The 20,467-nt window shown below is 47.1% G+C and overlaps 1 protein-coding gene across 1 annotated transcript; it reads right to left on the reverse strand.

Moving 5' to 3' along the window:
* Nucleotides 1–549: 549 nt before the first annotated feature.
* Nucleotides 550–20,238, reverse strand: LOC137433411 (putative olfactory receptor 52L2). Its single transcript, XM_078785216.1, has 3 exons — nt 19,791–20,238; nt 14,994–15,695; nt 550–558 (listed from the first exon to the last, which is right to left on the reverse strand). Exons 1-3 carry the CDS (start codon nt 20,208–20,210, stop codon nt 550–552), a joined length of 1,131 nt encoding a protein of 376 aa, XP_078641342.1. The 5' UTR covers nt 20,211–20,238.
* Nucleotides 20,239–20,467: the final 229 nt, after the last annotated feature.

Below are 20,467 nucleotides of genomic sequence, written 5' to 3' on the forward strand. Positions count from 1 at the left end.
GGAGCTGCCTGATCCATGTGCTCACTGTGCTGTTTGGAGCTGCCTGGTCCATGTGCTCACCGCACTATTTGGAGCTGCCTGGTCCATGTGCTCACTGCGCTGTTTGGTGCTACCTGGTCCATGTGCTCACTGCGCTGTTCGTAGCTGCCTGGTCCATGTGCTCACTGTGCTGTTCAGAGCCTGGTCCATGTGCTCACCGCACTATTTGGAGCTGCCTGGTCCATGTGCTCACCGCGCTGTTCGTAGCTGCCTGGTCCATGTGCTCACTGTGCTGTTCAGAGCTACCTGGTCCCTGTGCTCACCGCGCTTTTCGGAACTGCCCGGTCCATGTGCTCACCGCGCTGTTCGGAGCTGCCCGATTCATGAGCTCACCATGCTGTTCGGAGCTGCCTGGTCCATGTACTCACCGCACTGTTTGGAGCTGCCTGGTCCATGTGCTCACTGCGCTGTTTGGAGCTGCCTGAATATTCTTTGGAAATATTTCAGTCCTAGCTGTTGGTGACCTGTACCAATTATGACCTGTCACGCAAAGACCCATATTTGAACCAGTTAAAGATGCTATGGCAAGATTGAATGGGTCAATATGGAAAAATGAGTTGAAGCTCCATGAGTTGCATGAAATAACTAGAACGCCACTCAGTAGAGTGCATATTCCCGCCGTGGGTCAAGTTGGAATAGTACGAATTCACAAAAGTTTGAGGGAGTAGTTCAGTGACGAGACAAGACAAGACATTTAGAATATAATGTTGAAAAAAACAAGGCAATTTCATTTACATTTTCGGATTCAGCGTTCAATTCTATATAAGTGTGTATTTTGAGGCATGTGACTTCAAATAACATTGTAAGCCAGGCAAAACGTTCGTTTCATTCCTTAGGGATACAGCATGTAAAACTGGCCCAAACGTCAAAACAAAACTGGCTCGTTTTAAGTCGTACAAGCGAATGCGACCACTCGTTCTTCTGGTAAGAATCCCGTGCACATGCTTGTCACACTTATAACTCACCTAAGTCTTTATAAGTTCATCAAATACTGACACCGCGATTGACATTCGCTGAGGTAAATGTTGATATCTCTTCTGAGGTTAAAAAAACAAGACAGTTGTTTTTGACGCTTTAAACTTTGACACTTTAAACAGTTAAAAAAAACCAAACAGTCAAAAATGACGCTATGAACGATATGATGCTATGACGCTATGAACGATGTGACGCTATGAACGATATGACGCTATGGACGCTATGAACGCTATGACGCTATGAAAAAAAAATCGCTATGACGCTATGAACGATATGATGCTATGAAGCTATGAAAAAAAAATCAAGGGTAATTATGGAACGATATGACACGCTATGACACGCTATGACACGCTATGAAACGCTATGAACGCTATGAACGCAATGACGCTATGAAAAAAAAAAATCGCTCGCTTTACCAAGGGGCTCGCTCTCACCCCGTTCCCCTCCCCTTCCCCCTTACCCTCCCCTCCCCTTCCCCCTCCCCTTCCCCCTCCCCCTCCCCCTCCCCCTCCCCCCCCTCCCCTCCCCTCCCCTTCCCCCCTCCCCTCCCCTTCCCCCCTCCCCTCCCCTTCCCCCCTCCCCCTCCCCTCCCCTCCCCTTCCCCCCTCCCCCTCCCCTCCCCTTCCCCCCTCCCCTCCCCCCTCCCCCTTCCCCCTCCCCTCCCCCTCCCCCTTCCCTCCCCCTTCCCTCCCCTTCCCCCTCCCCCTCCCCTCCCCCGCCCGGCAATGCCGGGTACTTCTGCTAGTCTATATATATAAAACACAGTTTGTGTGTGTGTGTAATGTTACCGATAGACTCCTAAATGGAGAGGCTTACGTGCTTGATATTTGGCAAAGACATGGCCATTGAGCCTGGGACGAACATGGCCGAACTCAAAATATTTGACGATCCATATTTTTTATTCATATTTACCTCAGCACATTTCAGCGCACGGAATCAACGGAATCAGAGCAGGTGGGCGCTGATTCGCTCAGAGCGATCACGTGATGACGCTATGACACTATAACGCTATGAAAAAATAAATCGCTATGAAACGCTATGAACGCTATGACGCTATGACGCATTTTTTTTTTTTTTTTTGGTATACTGAATCGAGGCTCGTGAAAGAGCTAACATTTATTTCACAAACAAATCAACCAGACAAACAAAATATATAAAAAGAGGGAGCGGAAAACAAGATGGGGAGGGAAGGGGAAGCACACAAACACAACATTTGAGAGCAGGGAGATGTGTGGAAGGGAGAGGGCTTGGGGGGAGGAGGCATGGGAAGGGGGGGGGGGGGGGGGGAGGGAGAAGTATAAAACACAAGGACACCAAGGACTTCCAGGACAGAAGTTGGTATTTCAAAAAAGTGGAATTGGGGTGAAATTAGCGGGGGTAGAAAAGATCAAGGTTTTGGATGGGGGAAGATAAGAGATGGTGGTGAACAGCTGTTTTAAAGACCTGGAGGGTGGAGTGGGATTGAAGAGAGTGAGGGAGTTTGTTCCAGAGGCGGGAGAAAAGAGGAATGAAGGAGTGAAGGTGAGCAGAGAGTCTTGATTTTGGCAGTTTGACCATAAGAGGGTTGCAGGCAGATCTTGTGCGACCTGTAGGAATATTTGTGGGACAGAGCCCAGAGAGAGCTGGGGGGGTAAGGCCAGAGAGGAGTCGGTAGAAGACGGAAAGATCACCAACCTGCCTGCGGTGAGTGAGTGAGAGGCCCTTGGAGTTAGCTTCATCGCGGGAGATTCCAATGATTCTGAATGCTTTGGTTTCAACAGCGTGAAGACGAGCTAGGTGTGAGGCAGGAGCACCAGCCCAGAGGGGAGAGCAGTATTCCATTGAGCTGCGGATGAAAGCCTTGTATGTGGTGAGGAGCTCAGGTGTGCCAAGGAAGGACTTCGCATGACGGAGGATGCCCAGTCAGCGACTGGCTTTGGAGGCCAGATTTGAAATGTGGTTTTCCCAGGAAAGATCATGGCAGATAGTGAGACCCAAAAGCTTGAGTGACAGAACTTCTTGGAGAGGATTATTCATAAAGTGGATGGGAGGGTTTTCCAGTCGGTCTTTTTGGAGAGACATCGTAAAAGTGCAGGATTTGTCAGGATTTTTGTCAGGATAGCTATGAAACGCTATGAACGATATGACGCTATGAAACGCTATGAACGATATGACGCTATGAACGATATGACGCTATGAACGCTATGAACGATATGACGCTATGAACGATATGACGCTATGAACGCTATGACGCTATGGAAAAAAAAATCAAGGGTAATTATGAACGATATGACGCTATGACGCTATGAAACGCTATGACGCTATGACGCTATGAAAAAACAAAATCGCTCGCTTTACCAAGGGGCTCGCTCTCCCCCCGTTGCCCTCCCCTCCCCCTCCCCTCCCCCGCCCGGCAATGCCGGGTACTTCTGCTAGTAACCTATAAATGACGATGCTCCATTCAGACAGGATGTGTTGAGTGAACATCAAGAGAAACATGGTGTACACGTATGTGCCTCTTCCTGTTTTGAACCAAAGGAACTACAGTTATGTTTTTGGTTTGGAATCAAAAGTTGAAGTCTTGGAAACTGCAAAATCAACACCTGTAGTTGGTTATCTATAGAAAACCATCTAACAGTAGGAAAAAAATTGCGAAGCTGTTTGGAAAAACTGTCTAATATTGATGCCATTGCATGCCCCAACCATTGTTCTGGATGACTTCAATGAAAACTTTTACTCTCAATCAAATTTGCAACTTCTAGTACTTATGAACAAGTATGGATTCACACAACATATTACACAATCAACAACAGGTGGTGGATCTCTGTTAGATCATGTCTACTTCAACAGAAATGATAGATATGAGAGTTGATGTCCATGACATATATTATTCAGACCATGATGCTGTGGTCTTGACCACCAAGTTGACCTGATAATATAATCTCATATACTCATGTGTATACTCATCTGAAACCAAGTACTCTACATTCTACACTGAAAAACCTTCACCTGATCATAATTGATGAAATGTAACTACATCTGTTGATTTTAATCTGGTTAGCTCAGATTAGCTGAGACATGTTGTTGAATATTCACAGACTGCTTGGTAAAATTAAATGTGCATCTGGAGATATTTCTTGGAAATGTACATGTCCTAACTGTTGGTGACCTGTACCAATTATCATCTGTCGTGTAAAGAACCCATTTCTGAACCAGACAGGATATGTTTAATGACCATCACCAAGTGAAACATATGTTCCTCTGCCGATCTAAAGTTGTTACCAGTCAATTCGATTTGTCACATTATCTCATACGAGCACCGGTACCCGCCCTAAGGGTGGGGCTTCAATTGGGGGGCCCAAATGAAAAGGCAAAATATCAGAAATTGAAGGTTTTTATTTATTTATTTCAAACTGATTTATATAAACATCCGTCAAATCATATCACATCAAAATCTAAACAGTATTTGTAGAATTTCAATAAAGCCACATCACTGTTCATATCAGTAAATATTATTCCATCGTGTTTGGAAAAACTGGAAATTTGGAAAAATTGGAAAAACACAACAGGCATTTTCAGGCCATTTTCTATTCTAGAGCGGGGGTTAGCCTTAAAAAAAACAATAAAGCCTATTTTACTCTAGGGGGTCCCAGGGTTACCCACCCAAAATTTCGTTGCGATCGGTTCAGCCGTTTTTGTGGTACCTTGGAACAGACAGGCATTTGGTGAATTATAGTAAGATTAATAATCACCTGTGTCATACTTGCACATCGATATTATCAAAAATTATATAGTATTTACGTAAAATATTTATTCCAATATGTTGTTTACATCTCTAATGATTGATTTGCATTTGTTTAATTTCTTATTTTAATTGAACTCTGTCAACATAAGGAATTGCATGAGAAGATTGAGTATGTTGAGATTATAAATTATTTGTGCAATTTACAATGAAAAGACAATTTTTCGAGTGATTATTACTTGCAAAATCAGACTTGCAAGTATAATATTGTTATAGATCGCGGTTAGATGTTATAGACCGAGCGGTGGTGTAAGACCGCGACCTAACAAAACTCACCCGATTCACCCAGACTTTGGCCGTATCGCACCCTAGCTGCTCAATGAGGGAAAAGACAAAAGCGACGCAATGTAAGAGGAAAAGGAATTAAAACGAGAAGACGTACAGACGAGTAATGGGGTTTATTATTTACACACACAAGCAAAAAGGAGCAATCAAGTTTATTTACAAGCACATAAGACGCAGGTGACACAGGGAAAATACTAGCTTATACAGACTTAATTAACTACCCAGGACAAAACAAACAAAGACGACTCACACGGGGAATTGCAGAGTGGATTGGCTGGAAGGCGGTGCGTGGCTGGAGGGGGAGGACGGCACGGAGCTGGCTGGAGCTTGATCCTGCACGGGACGTCGGGCGGGACCTCGACGGCCGCTGATGCCTCCGATCCTGTCGTGTGCGTGGGATCACGGGTCGGATCACGGGTCGGATCACGGTCAGAGCCGACGCGCTGGTGGGGGGTCTGGCGTGACGGGTTCTCTCCTCTCTTCTTTTGTTTGGTCCAACCACTCCGTCTCCAACGCAACCCCTCAACGCAATCACTGAACGCAACCACTGAACGCAACCACTGACGACCAACTCAGCTCTTTGTGACCCTCCTTGTCTCGGCTCAAAAGTGCATCTCCGTTTCTGCTTCCAAGCTCGACTCTGTAAAAACGCATCTCTCTCTTGGACACGCCCTGCCTTGGGTTATATAGGCCCCCGCCCCTCAACCTTTGCGAACCTCCCCGACCGCTCTTCCTCCGCCCTCTGTAGCCAAACCCCTGGCTCATGGTTGGTCGAGCGGGGCTGGTTTACTCCTCCCCTCTCTGACGAGGTGGGGAAACGCCTTCCTTCCCCCAACCCTGCCTCGTGGTCAATGGCGGCAATTGGATCGGAGGTAATATGGGCAATCGAGGGCTCAGCGGTGACGAGAGGGGATGTAATATGGAAATGGAGGTTTTGGGGATGGGAAGGAAAGGGAATCTATTCTCTTTCACTGGTGCAATGGAGTATTTCAATTAATGGAAGACACAGCCTTACACTAATACACAGAATAAGAGATAACTATCAACAGGTATATTCTATTACTTGGCTGACGTGTATGCTTGTGGACTATGGGACGCCCTTTTGGTCTTTACACAGCTCCGGAGGCAGGAGGCACAGAATAAACAATAATCACAATAGTACAGCACACAATCCAAAAAATATACAGTCCTCATATCCACAACACTGCACCCTCCTCCTCTTAGGCACGTCCCGGGCCTACAACTTTTATTTAGTGTGACACGTAGGTGTAGTTCCCTCTACTTTTAACCTGACCCTGAGTGCGACAGTTTTAAAACATAAATAAATGTGTCCCGCTGCTCCATTGCACCCTACCTAACAGACTTACGCCCACAGTTAACCGAATTGCGGAATGGTCTTCAAACTAAACACTGACGGTGGGGAGCATTATTTACACTGACGCTATTTTTATTTACAAAACTAACCCAGGACCTGTAATTGTTCTTTCTGGGGGGGAGACAGTCTGCTCTGCATCAATGCACCATGAAAGCACCTATAACGCACCAACACACCCTCAAGCACCAATCAGTGCAGTCACCACTGTTCATCAATAAAATAAATTCAACAACCCCTAACCCTGCAGGTGTCTCTTGCTCTTCGGCTCCCTCTGCTGGTGATTATTATTTGTCTTCCAGATGTTGTCATTTTCATTTTGCTTTGCTTACTGGCGGCCTATTTTCAATAAAGTGTGCCCAATGTGTCCTTCTTATTTATTTTATTTATGGCCCACAGGGCCGACTAGTGTGGTTCACCTGTGGGGCATCGGTGCCCTGTGGCCAAGGTCCGCCAGCAAGATTTCGGGCCCTCATGGCCGGTTCCAGCAGAGGGGCCATGCCCCAACCCATGGGGTCCATAGGTGGTGCTCGGCCACAGACATGTGGTCCATAATGTGGTGCATCGATGCAGACAGCTGGTTCTGGGAATTTCGGGCGCACAATGGCCGACCCACGCACGCTCCCCTCGGCGCCCAACGGCGCACAGGTCATGTGGGAGACAAAAGAAAGACAATTGAGCGAGGGGTAAGGTCACAAGGGTACACGTCAATAAGGCAATGCAAGGCAAAATGCGTACGGAGGGCGAAGTGAGAAAGCTCGTCCCTACCGTACGTCACCCCCCTGTCACCTAGCCTACCCTTGCCCTTACCCCATATGTACAAAATCTACACATTACCAATTCGTCACTACTGTCACGTCTTCCCCATATTTCCCCTATACCAAATTCGTCACCACAATCCCTCTACTTCAAAAATTTGCCATCATCAATTCATCATCAATCCTCATAAGGAGGAAGAGATGGAATTACGCACAATGTCACACCCACGTCATGATGCGTCTCACATTCCAAACATTTGCACAGTAAAAATAATTAAACATGGCATGGTGTGGAGTACCTGTCACCTCAGGTGAGTGGATGCAGATGGTGCGAGGAGATCCTTCATCCTAACTATCCTCTAAATGACTTTAACACACTTTACACTACCCGGGGTCTTTCCCTGCCAAACCATTGGCCCTCTTACACTATGGGTTCTAAAAACCAATTCCCATTGGCCAAACTGTGGTGCTTTTCAATTTGGGGTCTCACTCCCCCGATTCATCTCCCGGTGCCCTCGCACAATTTCTGGGCTGTGGCGTGTACCTCTCCCAGTGGGTCTACCCACCTGCACACCTCCACCACTGCAGTTGCCTCCGAGCTTACCTGCTCCTCACCCTAACCTATCTAACTGGGGGCAGCCCCTCTCCTGGCTCTGTCACCCCATGGTGCCCTCTGGCACTGGGCTACCCGGGTCCGTCCTCCGGATCCTCGGGCCCCATTCACACAACTACTACCGGCTCCCAGAGCCCACCTGCGGCCTCACCTGGCCGACATCCTTACAGTGGTGGAGTGCCCAAACCAACTACACACACTAACAGGCTACACGCCCAGCCATTTCCACAACACTAATACACCCATCCAAACATCATTCTTCCAACCGCACCACAGATGCCAATATCCAACCACAATTTACCTGTACCCTCTACCTAACTCTTACACTACCCGCCCCGGGTATCCGTGATGGGGGTCCACTCTTCCCCCATTCACACCTTCGCACCATCCACTCCACTCCACAATTTCCCCCATTCTCACTCCACGACCATCCATTCCAATCCTCCATACCATTTATTCCATACATCTGTCTTTCATTTACCTGTCGTTGCACACCTGTGCAATCCTACCTGGTGCCACCTGCACCCTCCTCCTCTTCCTGGACCATTTGGTCAACACAACACGCAATCACCACTACTCCCTCATACACTGCTCCATTCACCTGTTCAGTTGCACACCTGTGCAATCACACCTGTTCCATTCTCACCTGTTCAATCCTCACACACACGGCATCATCTCAGCTAACTACTCCCCTCTGAAACTTGCGCTTCCCAGTCGTCCCTTTAAACTATTGCGCTCCCACGTCATTATCATCCACACTAATCTACCTGCGTCCCCACTACAGGTATCAGTCACTAACTAAACTTAACGTTACCTAATGTCATCTTCGCTAGATCCCTACAATTATCCAAGCCCTCCCTGGCTCGGTTGTCATAGCCACCCCATAAACTATTGCTCCTTTGCCCCCACCTGTGAGGGATGGTGGATTTGCCGTCCCACCACATCGGGGGTCTCTCACTACCAATTTCGCTCGTCCAAATCCAACAATTCAAACATTTTCCATTTACTGCCAATTCCATTCACTTTTCTAAATTTCGTTTTAAATCACTATCACTATCACCATCACCCGTCTACTTATTACATCCTCTCGGTGCGCCAATTCACATCTACAGCCCGGCTTCGTACAGCCGAGCACTGAACGCGGATTATTTTGTGCTGGCGGCTGGATGCGTCCCGCATTCGGGGCAGGGGCGGAGGCTTACCCGGGCCGAGATCCCATGCACCACCTCGGCGTGGAGCCATCCAATGTCCCGATCTCGACCTGCCGGCACGTCTCAATAGAAAGTGGTCGCCATGACGACCCTTCCTATCGGGCTGCCCACTCCGCCCAGTGGAGCCCGGACGCGGCCGTTCCACGCGAGGCCCAGCGTGGATCGCGCACGGCGGTTCTTTCGAAACCGCCGTGGTTCGGATCCCCGCCGGTTCTCGCGGCACGCGAAGCCCGGCACGCACCGAGGGCCCGAGCCGGCTATAAGTCGTTCTAACCTTTAACCCGGTTATCGTCGACGCTTCACCTGCAGGCTTACATGCATACGCTACCCCTTTCGTGCTCGTACATGCAGCCGTTCCCATTCTCCTCGTACCTTTCCTTACACACCTCGGTACACTCATTCCGCTCACCGACTTGGTCACACACCTGACCACCGAACACCTTGGCACACATTCGTCGCTCGCACACCTCACTAATACACCTCTTCGCGCCCCTGTCTCGGTCACCTCCTTTGTGACAATCACAGGTGTGCTCTCACCCGCACACCCAACCACGTGTCTCACTACCAATTCCAGCGTGCATTCCCACTCACGCTCTACCATTCCAGGTGTGCATCCTTCTATTCCAGGTGTACATCCTCGCTCACCTGCCACCACCAACTCACGCTCCGTTTCACTCTCACTACTCTCACCTCCACTCTCGGTCGCGCACTCACCCTTACTCTTGACAGCATGCGCTTTCCCCATGCACCCGTCCGTTACACACCTTTCTCGCGCATCCTCCCGCGCACACTTCTTCGTTACTTCCTCCGTAACACTCACCACAGGCATGCATTCTCCCTTACTCTTGACAGCATGCGCTTTCCCCATGCACCCGTCTGTTACACACCTTTCTCGCGCATCCTCCCGCGCACACTTCTTCGTTACTTCCTCCGTAACACTCACCACAGGCATGCATTCTCCCTTACTCTTGACAGCATGCGCTTTCCCCATGCACCCGTCCGTTACACACCTTTCTCGCGCATCCTCCCGCGCACACTTTTTCGTTACTTCCTCCGTAACACTCACCACACCGCGCTTCCCTGTGCTCCCTCGCACACGCGCTTCGACCAACTCACTCTTGACGGCACACTCACTCCTCGGCGTGCACTTTTTCCTCACACACCCCATGGTCGGACATTCTCGCACACCTCTTTTTTTGCACACCTGTCCTGTCACACACCTCACCAACGGCCTTTCACGAACACCCGGATCCAAACCAATCCCCAAGCCGACTGAATCTCCCCTCACATCATGTACATTGCCACTCACCTCCGTACCTCGTCGCACCTCCTCTGCCACCTGCAAACTTTTTATTTGGTTAGTGAGCATCTCATCATGATTTGAACACAGACTTTGTACATTATCCATTTCTCCCTGCAATTCCCGGGCTACCTCCATCATCTCTTCAATTTCAATGCCCACTTCCGCTTTTTCTGTACTCACCTCGACGACCGTTGGCTTTAATAAAATTCCCTCTACCTCATCGGTCGCCGGCTTTTCCAAGCCCCGGGTCGCGATTTCTACCCCCGTCATTGTACCCGTGCTTTCCTCCGCTTCGCTCAACCAGCGCTTTTCGACTCGCGTTACCTCCTCGTGCACCCCTGGGACCCTTTCGCCCAACTTGCGGTCTCTGTCCCTCTGCTCCCCTTCCTCCCTATCGGCCCTCATTCCGTTCGTTATTTCTTCAATTTGGTTTCCCAATTTGTTCGTTATTGCTTCCATTTGGTTTCCCAATTTGTTTAACAATCGCTCACTGTCAGCTTCCATTTGGTTTAACAATCGCTCACTGTCAGCTTCCATTTGGTTTAACAATCGCTCCCTGTTCCTGTCCAAAAGGGCCTCCATTTCAGCCATAATTAATTGCATGTCTTCCACCGTTGGTACAAAGGGCGCGGCAAAATTTGGTGCCGCTACACCCACATGCGTGAGGACGCCATTTTGTGCACCTGATACACCCTCAACCACACCTTCTTTACTCTCCTCCACCATTTTTTTTCCTAAGTCCTGGGTCGATTCTACCCCGTCTATCTCTCCCACCGGCATCCCGTCGCCTTGAACAGCCATGGCGCGATTTCAAAATTCAGGTTTTGTAAAACAAAACAAATTTCGGCCGCTCCAAATTTTGACCAAATTTTTTTTTTTTTTTTCCTCTATTCGTTTTTTTTAAAAAAAATTTGGTCGGGCCTCGAATCTCACTCCCAGACACCAATTGTTATAGATCGCGGTTAGATGTTATAGACCGAGCGGTGGTGTAAGACCGCGACCTAACAAAACTCACCCGATTCACCCAGACTTTGGCCGTATCGCACCCTAGCTGCTCAATGAGGGAAAAGACAAAAGCGACGCAATGTAAGAGGAAAAGGAATTAAAACGAGAAGACGTACAGACGAGTAATGGGGTTTATTATTTACACACACAAGCAAAAAGGAGCAATCAAGTTTATTTACAAGCACATAAGACGCAGGTGACACAGGGAAAATACTAGCTTATACAGACTTAATTAACTACCCAGGACAAAACAAACAAAGACGACTCACACGGGGAATTGCAGAGTGGATTGGCTGGAAGGCGGTGCGTGGCTGGAGGGGGAGGACGGCACGGAGCTGGCTGGAGCTTGATCCTGCACGGGACGTCGGGCGGGACCTCGACGGCCGCTGATGCCTCCGATCCTGTCGTGTGCGTGGGATCACGGGTCGGATCACGGGTCGGGTCACGGGTCGGATCACGGGTCGGATCACGGTCAGAGCCGACGCGCTGGTGGGGGGTCTGGCGTGACGGGTTCTCTCCTCTCTTCTTTTGTTTGGTCCAACCACTCCGTCTCCAACGCAACCCCTCAACGCAATCACTGAACGCAACCACTGACGACCAACTCAGCTCTTTGTGACCCTCCTTGTCTCGGCTCAAAAGTGCATCTCCGTTTCTGCTTCCAAGCTCGACTCTGTAAAAACGCATCTCTCTCTTGGACACGCCCTGCCTTGGGTTATATAGGCCCCCGCCCCTCAACCTTTGCGAACCTCCCCGACCGCTCTTCCTCCGCCCTCTGTAGCCAAACCCCTGGCTCATGGTTGGTCGAGCGGGGCTGGTTTACTCCTCCCCTCTCTGACGAGGTGGGGAAACGCCTTCCTTCCCCCAACCCTGCCTCGTGGTCAATGGCGGCAATTGGATCGGAGGTAATATGGGCAATCGAGGGCTCAGCGGTGACGAGAGGGGATGTAATATGGAAATGGAGGTTTTGGGGATGGGAAGGAAAGGGAATCTATTCTCTTTCACTGGTGCAATGGAGTATTTCAATTAATGGAAGACACAGCCTTACACTAATACACAGAATAAGAGATAACTATCAACAGGTATATTCTATTACTTGGCTGACGTGTATGCTTGTGGACTATGGGACGCCCTTTTGGTCTTTACACAGCTCCGGAGGCAGGAGGCACAGAATAAACAATAATCACAATAGTACAGCACACAATCCAAAAAATATACAGTCCTCATATCCACAACAATATATTGGTCGACTCCGTTATTGTGTTTACTCGTACTTGTCAATGGCCTTCAGGTGGCAATTCAACACCGATATTCACGATACCTAATCAAGTTGTAGAGATAGTCCCAACTTAGAAGCATATTAATTTTGAGGTCAAAGGTCAACTCAAGGTCAAAATTCTAAAATCGTAATTTTTCATCCAATTAACATCGAGTGAGAATTGCATATCGCATCAATGAAAATCGATATTTTTGGAGGGGAAAAGGTCATACATCAGCCCAAGATCAACTTTCTAAAATTGATTTTCATCTGAAAGTTTCTGATGTACCATATGCTGTTACAGAGCATAGGTGTTCGTGAAGCAGTTTTTTGGCAAGGGTTATATTGGGTAGTTTGGGATTGCCTTCCCAGCGGTATGTAGGGCAGGAATTTTGGAATTGTGCCATGATGCCGGCAATAGCTCACTTGCTCTTTGCGTGGGACACTGGGATCGTTAATGTCCACCGACTAATGCCGGCACGTGGGATGCCGAGTTTAACGTCCATTTGAGGAACAGCACACACATTGAATCAGTCTGCAAAAACACCAGGATATTCGAATGCAGACTGGACAGCGTGTTGACGTGCGTGCGTATACATATGGTCTATCCTGCCAGCCCTTCCAGTGATAGCAACCTGAAAACTGCAAAATAACTACACATTACAGGTCTTTATTACCTGTGCCACCAAAGGTGGATGGATGTTTTCACCCATGTTTATGGTCTCTTTGGTCTCTGAGCAGGGTATCTCAAGTTCTGGACAGGTTGGGTGTGTGACGAGAACGAATTGATTTTGTTGAATATTAGGATCTGGTGAGTAGAATGTATATACAGTATATTTTTTTGTTGTTTTTCACCACTTGAGATATGTGTGATAGCACGATCAAAAGTGATAGCACGATATCTTTAAGCTGTAAATGGTTTATGACGACTTGGTTGATGGGTTGGAGAGGAGACAAGAACTCTATTCGATTTTTGGCAAAGTCCAGATGTAGATGTGGCTTATCCGTGGGATACAAACCTAAACTATCCATCCCAGCTCTGTGCTCGAAGGAGTGCCGTTCTAATTTAAATGTTTTTCTGGCCCTCTGTGCAAATGCACTAATTATTGAGAAATCTATCTTTCGTGCAATGTTACAGTTGGTATTATGCAAGGTGAGCCCATTCAAACGCTCTTGTCCCACAGTTAAATGGTGTTACTTCCTTACCTGCTTCAACATGCTGCGTTCACCGAGGCCAATTGTAGAGGAAAACTAACAAAAATTCACAATGCCATTCACATCAGGAAACCCACCAGAGCAAGTTTGAGTAGTTCTTGAAGCATTTCCTTTACCTCACAATCCAATTTTAAGTAAATGAAATGCTGTATATATTAATTTGAGTTAGATGACCTTGTCACAGGTCTTTTGAGATTTATTTGTTGTTGCTGAAATTGTTCAGGTGCAGAAAGCATACCTTCATTACTCAGTCTTTTGACCTCATTCTATCCATAGGTACGTGTATTGATGTACGTATTTTCTGCTCTCGGTGATGAAAAGAAGCAAAACTAGAACGGCACTTGGTAGAGTGCAAATCCCCACTACGATGAACATTTTGTTTTGTACCCCCACTGATGGGCCTGATATTCTCATCCTTTTTTTATTTTATTTTTTCCCAAAAATTTTTTTTTTTCAATTAAATCATTTTTTTTTTCGAAAACACAACCTGTCCCTGAAGTTTCTTCCGAATCTGTCCATTCATTTTTGAGAAATCCATGTCACGAATGGGTCTATATACAACCTGCGTCCACCTTCCGTGATGGAACGATGGCATGGGATTAAAACCATCTAATCTTTGTTTATATTTTGCTCAGGCTTCCAAAGATTATTTGCTTGCAAGAACTAGCATGACTTACTCATGTTAAAGAATGAGCTTATTAATGGAGGAAACAAGTCCATACTACTGTTTCACTTAATTTGTATCTGTCCTGTGTTTAGGTGTTATGTTTGCTTGATCTTTATCCTTTGATATCCTTTGATATCCTTTGATATCCTTTTATATACTTTTATATTATTTTTGTGGTTAAACAATTGATGAAAATAATCTGATTTCAATCGATTGCAGAAATTTTTATTTTTATTTTAAAAAAACAAAAAAACATTGACATGTGACTTTAATGTTTGGGATAATTTTAAGGAAAAATAGTTTCAAATTATTTCCGATCTAAAAGCCATTTCCCAATATGTTTAATGAACAACCGACGGATCTCCATCGTCCGAAGTCCATAGATCAGAGGGTTACAAAACGATGGTATCGTGTAAAGCATCAAGTCAAAAATAGCTCGCAGGTAATTGGAGATCGGGTAACTTTTTTGGTTGCGAAGGAAGATGATATAGCATAAAACAGGCATGAAAAATACCAAGAGCGATATGAAATGCGTCACACAGGTGTGCACGGCTTTGTTCACTCCATCAGAACGTTGTCTCTGCCGCAGACAGGCCCATAGGATGCAAACATAACTCCATGCAATGACGACGAGGGACACACCTGTGTTTAATAGCGTAACGACGGTCCCGTAGACGTTATTAAATGTTGTGTCGTCACAAGCGAGTTTGAACAAACCGACGTGACTACAGAAGGAGTTTGGCAACAGTTTTTGCTCACAAAACTTTAACCGAAGCAAAAGAATAACAAACCCCAAAACCATCAACATTACAGAGGACATCATAAGAACATTTACCTTGTGCGTTCTGCTGTTTGTCATGAGAACATTGTAACGGAGCGGGCAACGGATGGCGATGTAGCGATCGATGGACATTAAAGCAAACAGGTAAATTTGTGTAGTTCCGTAAAAATGAAGGAAGAACACCTGAGCCACACAGATGGGAAACGATATCTTGTTTGTGACGACCAGGCTGTACAGGACACGAGGGACTGTCGCCGAGATGCCGACAATGTCGATCATCGCCAGATTGGACAGAAAGATGTAGACGGGTTGGTGCAGTTGCTTTTCCAAGACAATGAGGCCGATCAGAGTCAGGTTTTCTACAAGGATGAATAAATAGATGAAGAATAAGGCAATGAAGGCCCAGAGGCGATGGCTGCTCTTTTCGAGGTACGTCTGAAGGAGGAACATGTCAGGATGCTGAGACTGGTTGATTGCGAGCTTGCCAATGCCATCCATATGTTATATCCAATGGAGTGAAAAATAAAAATTAATGTAATGCAAGAATAAAATCTGTAGCTGAACATGAAGCCAACTGGAAGATCATGCCAGCACGCTTGACATTTATTTGGTAACTGCCTCCACCTTTCATCACAGAATAATAATCCCATGTGTATTGAAAATGAATTCCATTTCAGTTTGTCACCTGAGGGCAATTCCATGCAATTTTTTTTAAAATTACTCTCCTTTTGAATGTGCTTCATTAAAATCTGTTCAGTTTCTTGAAAAAAAAAAATCATCCTTCATTATCCCAAACATCTCAATTATCTTGGTCAGAATCTCCTTCTAATGTATAAAATCCTGTTGCTTTCAGCTGCTCCGCATAGCTGAGTCTAACACAGACTGGAATCCATGTCGTAACCCCATGTTGCACCATGTCTCTGGCAGCTATATGTCCTCCTTGAGATGTGGTGACCTTACAAGAACACAACGATAAGGTATTGCGGCCATGGAAATAGACCCCCAAGCATTCAGACAAACATAAAAGTTCCTAGTTTTACCTTTGTCTTTAATTTATGTACTTGCGATGAAGAGTACTTGTCCAAAGTGACGGCGAAACCGAGCCAAAGTATCCATCCACACATGTGCATGTCCAACTGGAATGCGACTCATTGGACTAAAAAAAAACCTGCATAGCATGCTTTGGCTGCTCTGCAAATGGACCAAGTAGCAAAAAAATCCACAGGCCACGAATCAAGGGAGGCGCAAAGCACAACCTCGCCTCCCTCCATTTACATGTGATGGTTTCTCTGTATGCAGCTTTAACATAGGGACTGAAAATTCTTTTCTCAGATTCTACTGGACGAAATCGGCTGCAAATTTCAGAAGTAAATGCTTTGTATGTCGAGGTAATATGGTCCAAATTTCAGCAACGTCTGTTTCCGCATTCTTGAGTTTTATTAAGAAAACCCTCAAATCCACGTTGATGTCAGAGTCCAGTCCGTCCGTCCAAAATGTTTGTGTTCGTGCTCATGTCTCAAAGGCTAAACATTGAAACTAACAAACTTGGAATATACATCGGCCAATACGTCTAATTAATTGCTTTCAAAACAAATTCCACCTTAATTCCATAGTTTCTCCTTTAAAATTATATATATATATATATATATATATATATATATATATATATATATATATATATATATATATATATATATATATTGTTGCGGAGATGAGGACTGTATATTTTTTGATTGTGTGCTGTACTATTATTACTATTGTTTATTCTGCGCCCCCCTACCTCCGGAGCTGTGTAAAGGTGAAAGGGCATCCCATAATTAGTCCACAAGCATACACATCAGCCAAGTAATAGAATACCCCTGTTGATAGTTATCTCTTATTCTGTGTTTTAGAGTAAGGCTGTGTCTCCCATTAATTGAAGTACTCCATTGCACCAGTGAAAGAGAATAGATCCCCTTTCCTTCCCATCCCCAAAATCTCCATTTCCTTTTACACCCCCTTCCGTCATTGCCGGGCCTCGATTGCCGAATTACCTCCCCTCCAATAACCGCCATTGAACCTGTGCTCTCGTCGGAGAAGAAAGGCGTGCCCGCCCGTCGTCATCAAGGGCGGAGCCAGAGGGTCGCGCGACCAACCAGGGCCGAGGTGAGCACCCCGATGGGCGTGTCCAAAAGGCCGGCGGCTTAATCGCCGGAGGCGTTATAAAGGCGCGCACGCAGGAAGCAAGTGAGTTGGTCCCCAAGAGAGAGAGTCGTGAAGAGTCAGTCAGTGGAGTCGGTGGTCAGTTGGTTGCGGTGAGGAGTCGGTGGTGGCGGTCAGTGGTTGCGTTGGTTGCGGTGAGGAGTCGGTGGTGAGGAGTGAGTGAACCAAGAAAGAGTTGAGGGTTTGGACCAGACGCGTCAGACAAGTCCTGGGAAGGCAGCGGAGGCCACAGCAGCCAAAACAGCAGCGTGGGGCCTGAACGGCGGCTGCTATACGCGCCGGTTGTGCTGCGGGACCCCCTTGGACCTCCCTCTCCCTCCAGCCATCCACCTCCTGCCTTTCCATCCTTCTTGTGTACGTGAGTTGTTCTGTTTGTTCTGTCCTGGGTTAATTAAGTCTGTATAAGCTAGTATTTTCCCTGTGTCACCTGCGTCTTATGTGCTTGTAAATAAACGTGACTGCTTTCTTTTTGCTTGTGTGTAAATAGTCAATAAATTCAGTAGTATTTCCAAACCTTTCTTTGCCTTCGTTTTCCTCTTTGCATTCGTCGTTTTTGTCTTTTCCCTCATTGAGCAGCTGCGGTGCGATCCGGCCAACGTTTGGGTGGAATCGGGTGAGTCGGGGATCCTGTCAGGTCGCGGTAATACACCACCGCTCGGTCAATATAACATCTGTCCGCGATCTGTAACAATATATACAAAGTTCAAAACACACCTGGTCACAAGTGTGCCGCACTGACCGGGTCCTCAGTCGAGGTCCTCAGCATCATCCCGTTTCGGCTCTTCAACCTCGATACGGTCAGCTAATGTGGGCCAGCAGGGGCACATCCACATGCAGCAACTGCACCTGGTTGCGTACATACCCCCACCCCCAGCCAGTGCGAACAACAACAACAACACCTCCACATCCAGAATCCACAGCACCAAACAAACATGGTGGAACACTCAAACACCCACCTTTATACCCTTCACCACTCACCTACAAAACACACCAGATCATTCATACACACCCAAACACACAATACACACACACCAACCAACCAACCACCGACCCTTACATCATACACCACTCAACACACAAAAACACACACTCATGCAAAAATTAATTCATGCAAAAACACACACCCTCACCCACTCACTCATACACACAAAATAAGAAATAATAATGGTAACAAAAAAACCCCCCAAAAAAAAACCACACACAACCAACCTACACCGTTCGACGTGCCTCCATAAACTTCCTCCATATCCAAAATGAGCCTTTCAAGGCAACCTGGGCCACCTTGTCACACATCCTCCTTCTTTCTGTCCCACACACTCCCAGCCTAGCAAGAAATGCAGAAAAGGAATTGCCAATATACCCTCTACACCCCACCTCAAATGGCTGACACGAAACTCGCCAACCCTTCTCCCGGCACTCTGCCTCCAGCTCACTGTACTTTCCTCTCTTCCTCTCGTGCACCTCCTCCATGTTCTCTTCCCAAGGTACCGACAACTCCCCTAAGATGACCTGTCTTGTTGCACTTGACCAAATGACAATGTCAGGCCGCAACCTTGTCACAGATCTCCTTTGGGAATACCAATTGTGGCTTTAGGTCTGACACCACCTGCCAATCACAAGCATCTGACACTCTGACAGCCCTCTTGCTTTCCACCTCCTCCTCTTTCCACCTCTTACCACTTGGCCCTCTTTGACAAACCACACCTCTCCCCCATCAGTCTCCTTCTCCACTCTTCTCTCTCTCTATCTCAGCACCTCTTGTTGCACCTTCTGCACCACCACCGCCAGCACCTGATCATGTCGCCATCTGTATCTTCCTGATGCCAATGCTACTGAGCATGCACTCAGCGCATGCTGCACCGTTCCCACACCTCCACACAAATAACATCTCTCCTCCTGCAACAACCCCCACAATCTCAGGTTTACTGGTGACGGAAGCACATCATACGTTGCCCGCAACAGGAAATTCAACAATATTGGCTCCATCCTCCAAATCTCTTGCCACTTCAATATCCTCACCCGCACACCTTCCCACTAAGTCCAAGCACCTTGCTGTGCCTGACCGACTGCTTTCACATATCTCCCCTCCTCTTCCTTTCTTCTCACCTCCCTCTCAACCATCTTCCTCCTCTCTTTCACACATGCCTTTCCCCATCGCTCATGCTCCATCCACCCCAAGCCATGCTTCCCATGCTGTACCATCCCCATGACCTCCTCCTGTTGCAACCGCTCCTCCATCTCGTTCACCTCTGCTCTTGCATTCCACTTCCGACTTCCCGTCTTCTCTGGGAGAGCATGCTTTACCACTGCATCACTTGAATCCCGCAACATCATGAACTCCCGCACCCTCACCACCTTAAACTCCTCGGTTAATGATGACAAGGGAAACTGGAGTTTTCCACCCTGACCATAAAAGGCAATGTTCGTCAAACAGCGTGGCACTCCCAACCACCTCCTCACAAACCCACTCACCACAACCTCCATCCTCTCTACATGCCCAATTGCAATATCATACATCATCAATGGCCACAATACTCGTGGCATCAACCCAAACTTCAAATACCATACCTTCAACTTACCTGGCAAACCACATCCATCAATCCTCTTCAAACCTCTCAAAAGCTTGTTTCTGACCTCCTCCACTCTTCCCACATCATTCAACTCCACTGTATACCATCTTCCCAAACGCTTCACAGGGGCCTCTACCAATGATGGAACCACCTCCCCTCCCAGCTCAAACTTGTGCATGTTATCCACCACTCCTCGTCTCACTACCACACTCGACTTTCTTGCTTTAAATCCCATTCTTGCCCACCGCATCAAACTTTCCAGTCGTCCCAGTACCTCTGCTGCTGCATCAGCAGACTGTTGGACAACTGTCAGGTCATCCATGAAAGCAAACATTGCTGGCAACCTCTGACCAGGGGCTAGCTCCACTTCTTTCCCATGTCCACTCACCGCATGTATCAACAACTCCATAACCAGCACAAACAAATTCGGGGAGA

This window comes from Myxine glutinosa, chromosome 10, assembly GCF_964187855.1.
Source record: "Myxine glutinosa chromosome 10, kmMyxGlut1.1, whole genome shotgun sequence".
Classification (NCBI taxonomy): domain Eukaryota; kingdom Metazoa; phylum Chordata; class Myxini; order Myxiniformes; family Myxinidae; genus Myxine; species Myxine glutinosa.

Bases quoted from the DNA above. Each gene is read 5' to 3' on its own strand.
- LOC137433411 (XM_078785216.1), bottom strand. From the start codon at position 20,210: ATGCACAAGTTTGAGCTGGGAGGGGAGGTGGTTCCATCATTGGTAGAG. The intron at 15,696-19,790 runs TTGCGGGATTCA...TTCCTCCTTCAG, and splicing joins GGGTGCGGGAGTTCATGATG to ACGTACCTCGAAAAGAGCAG.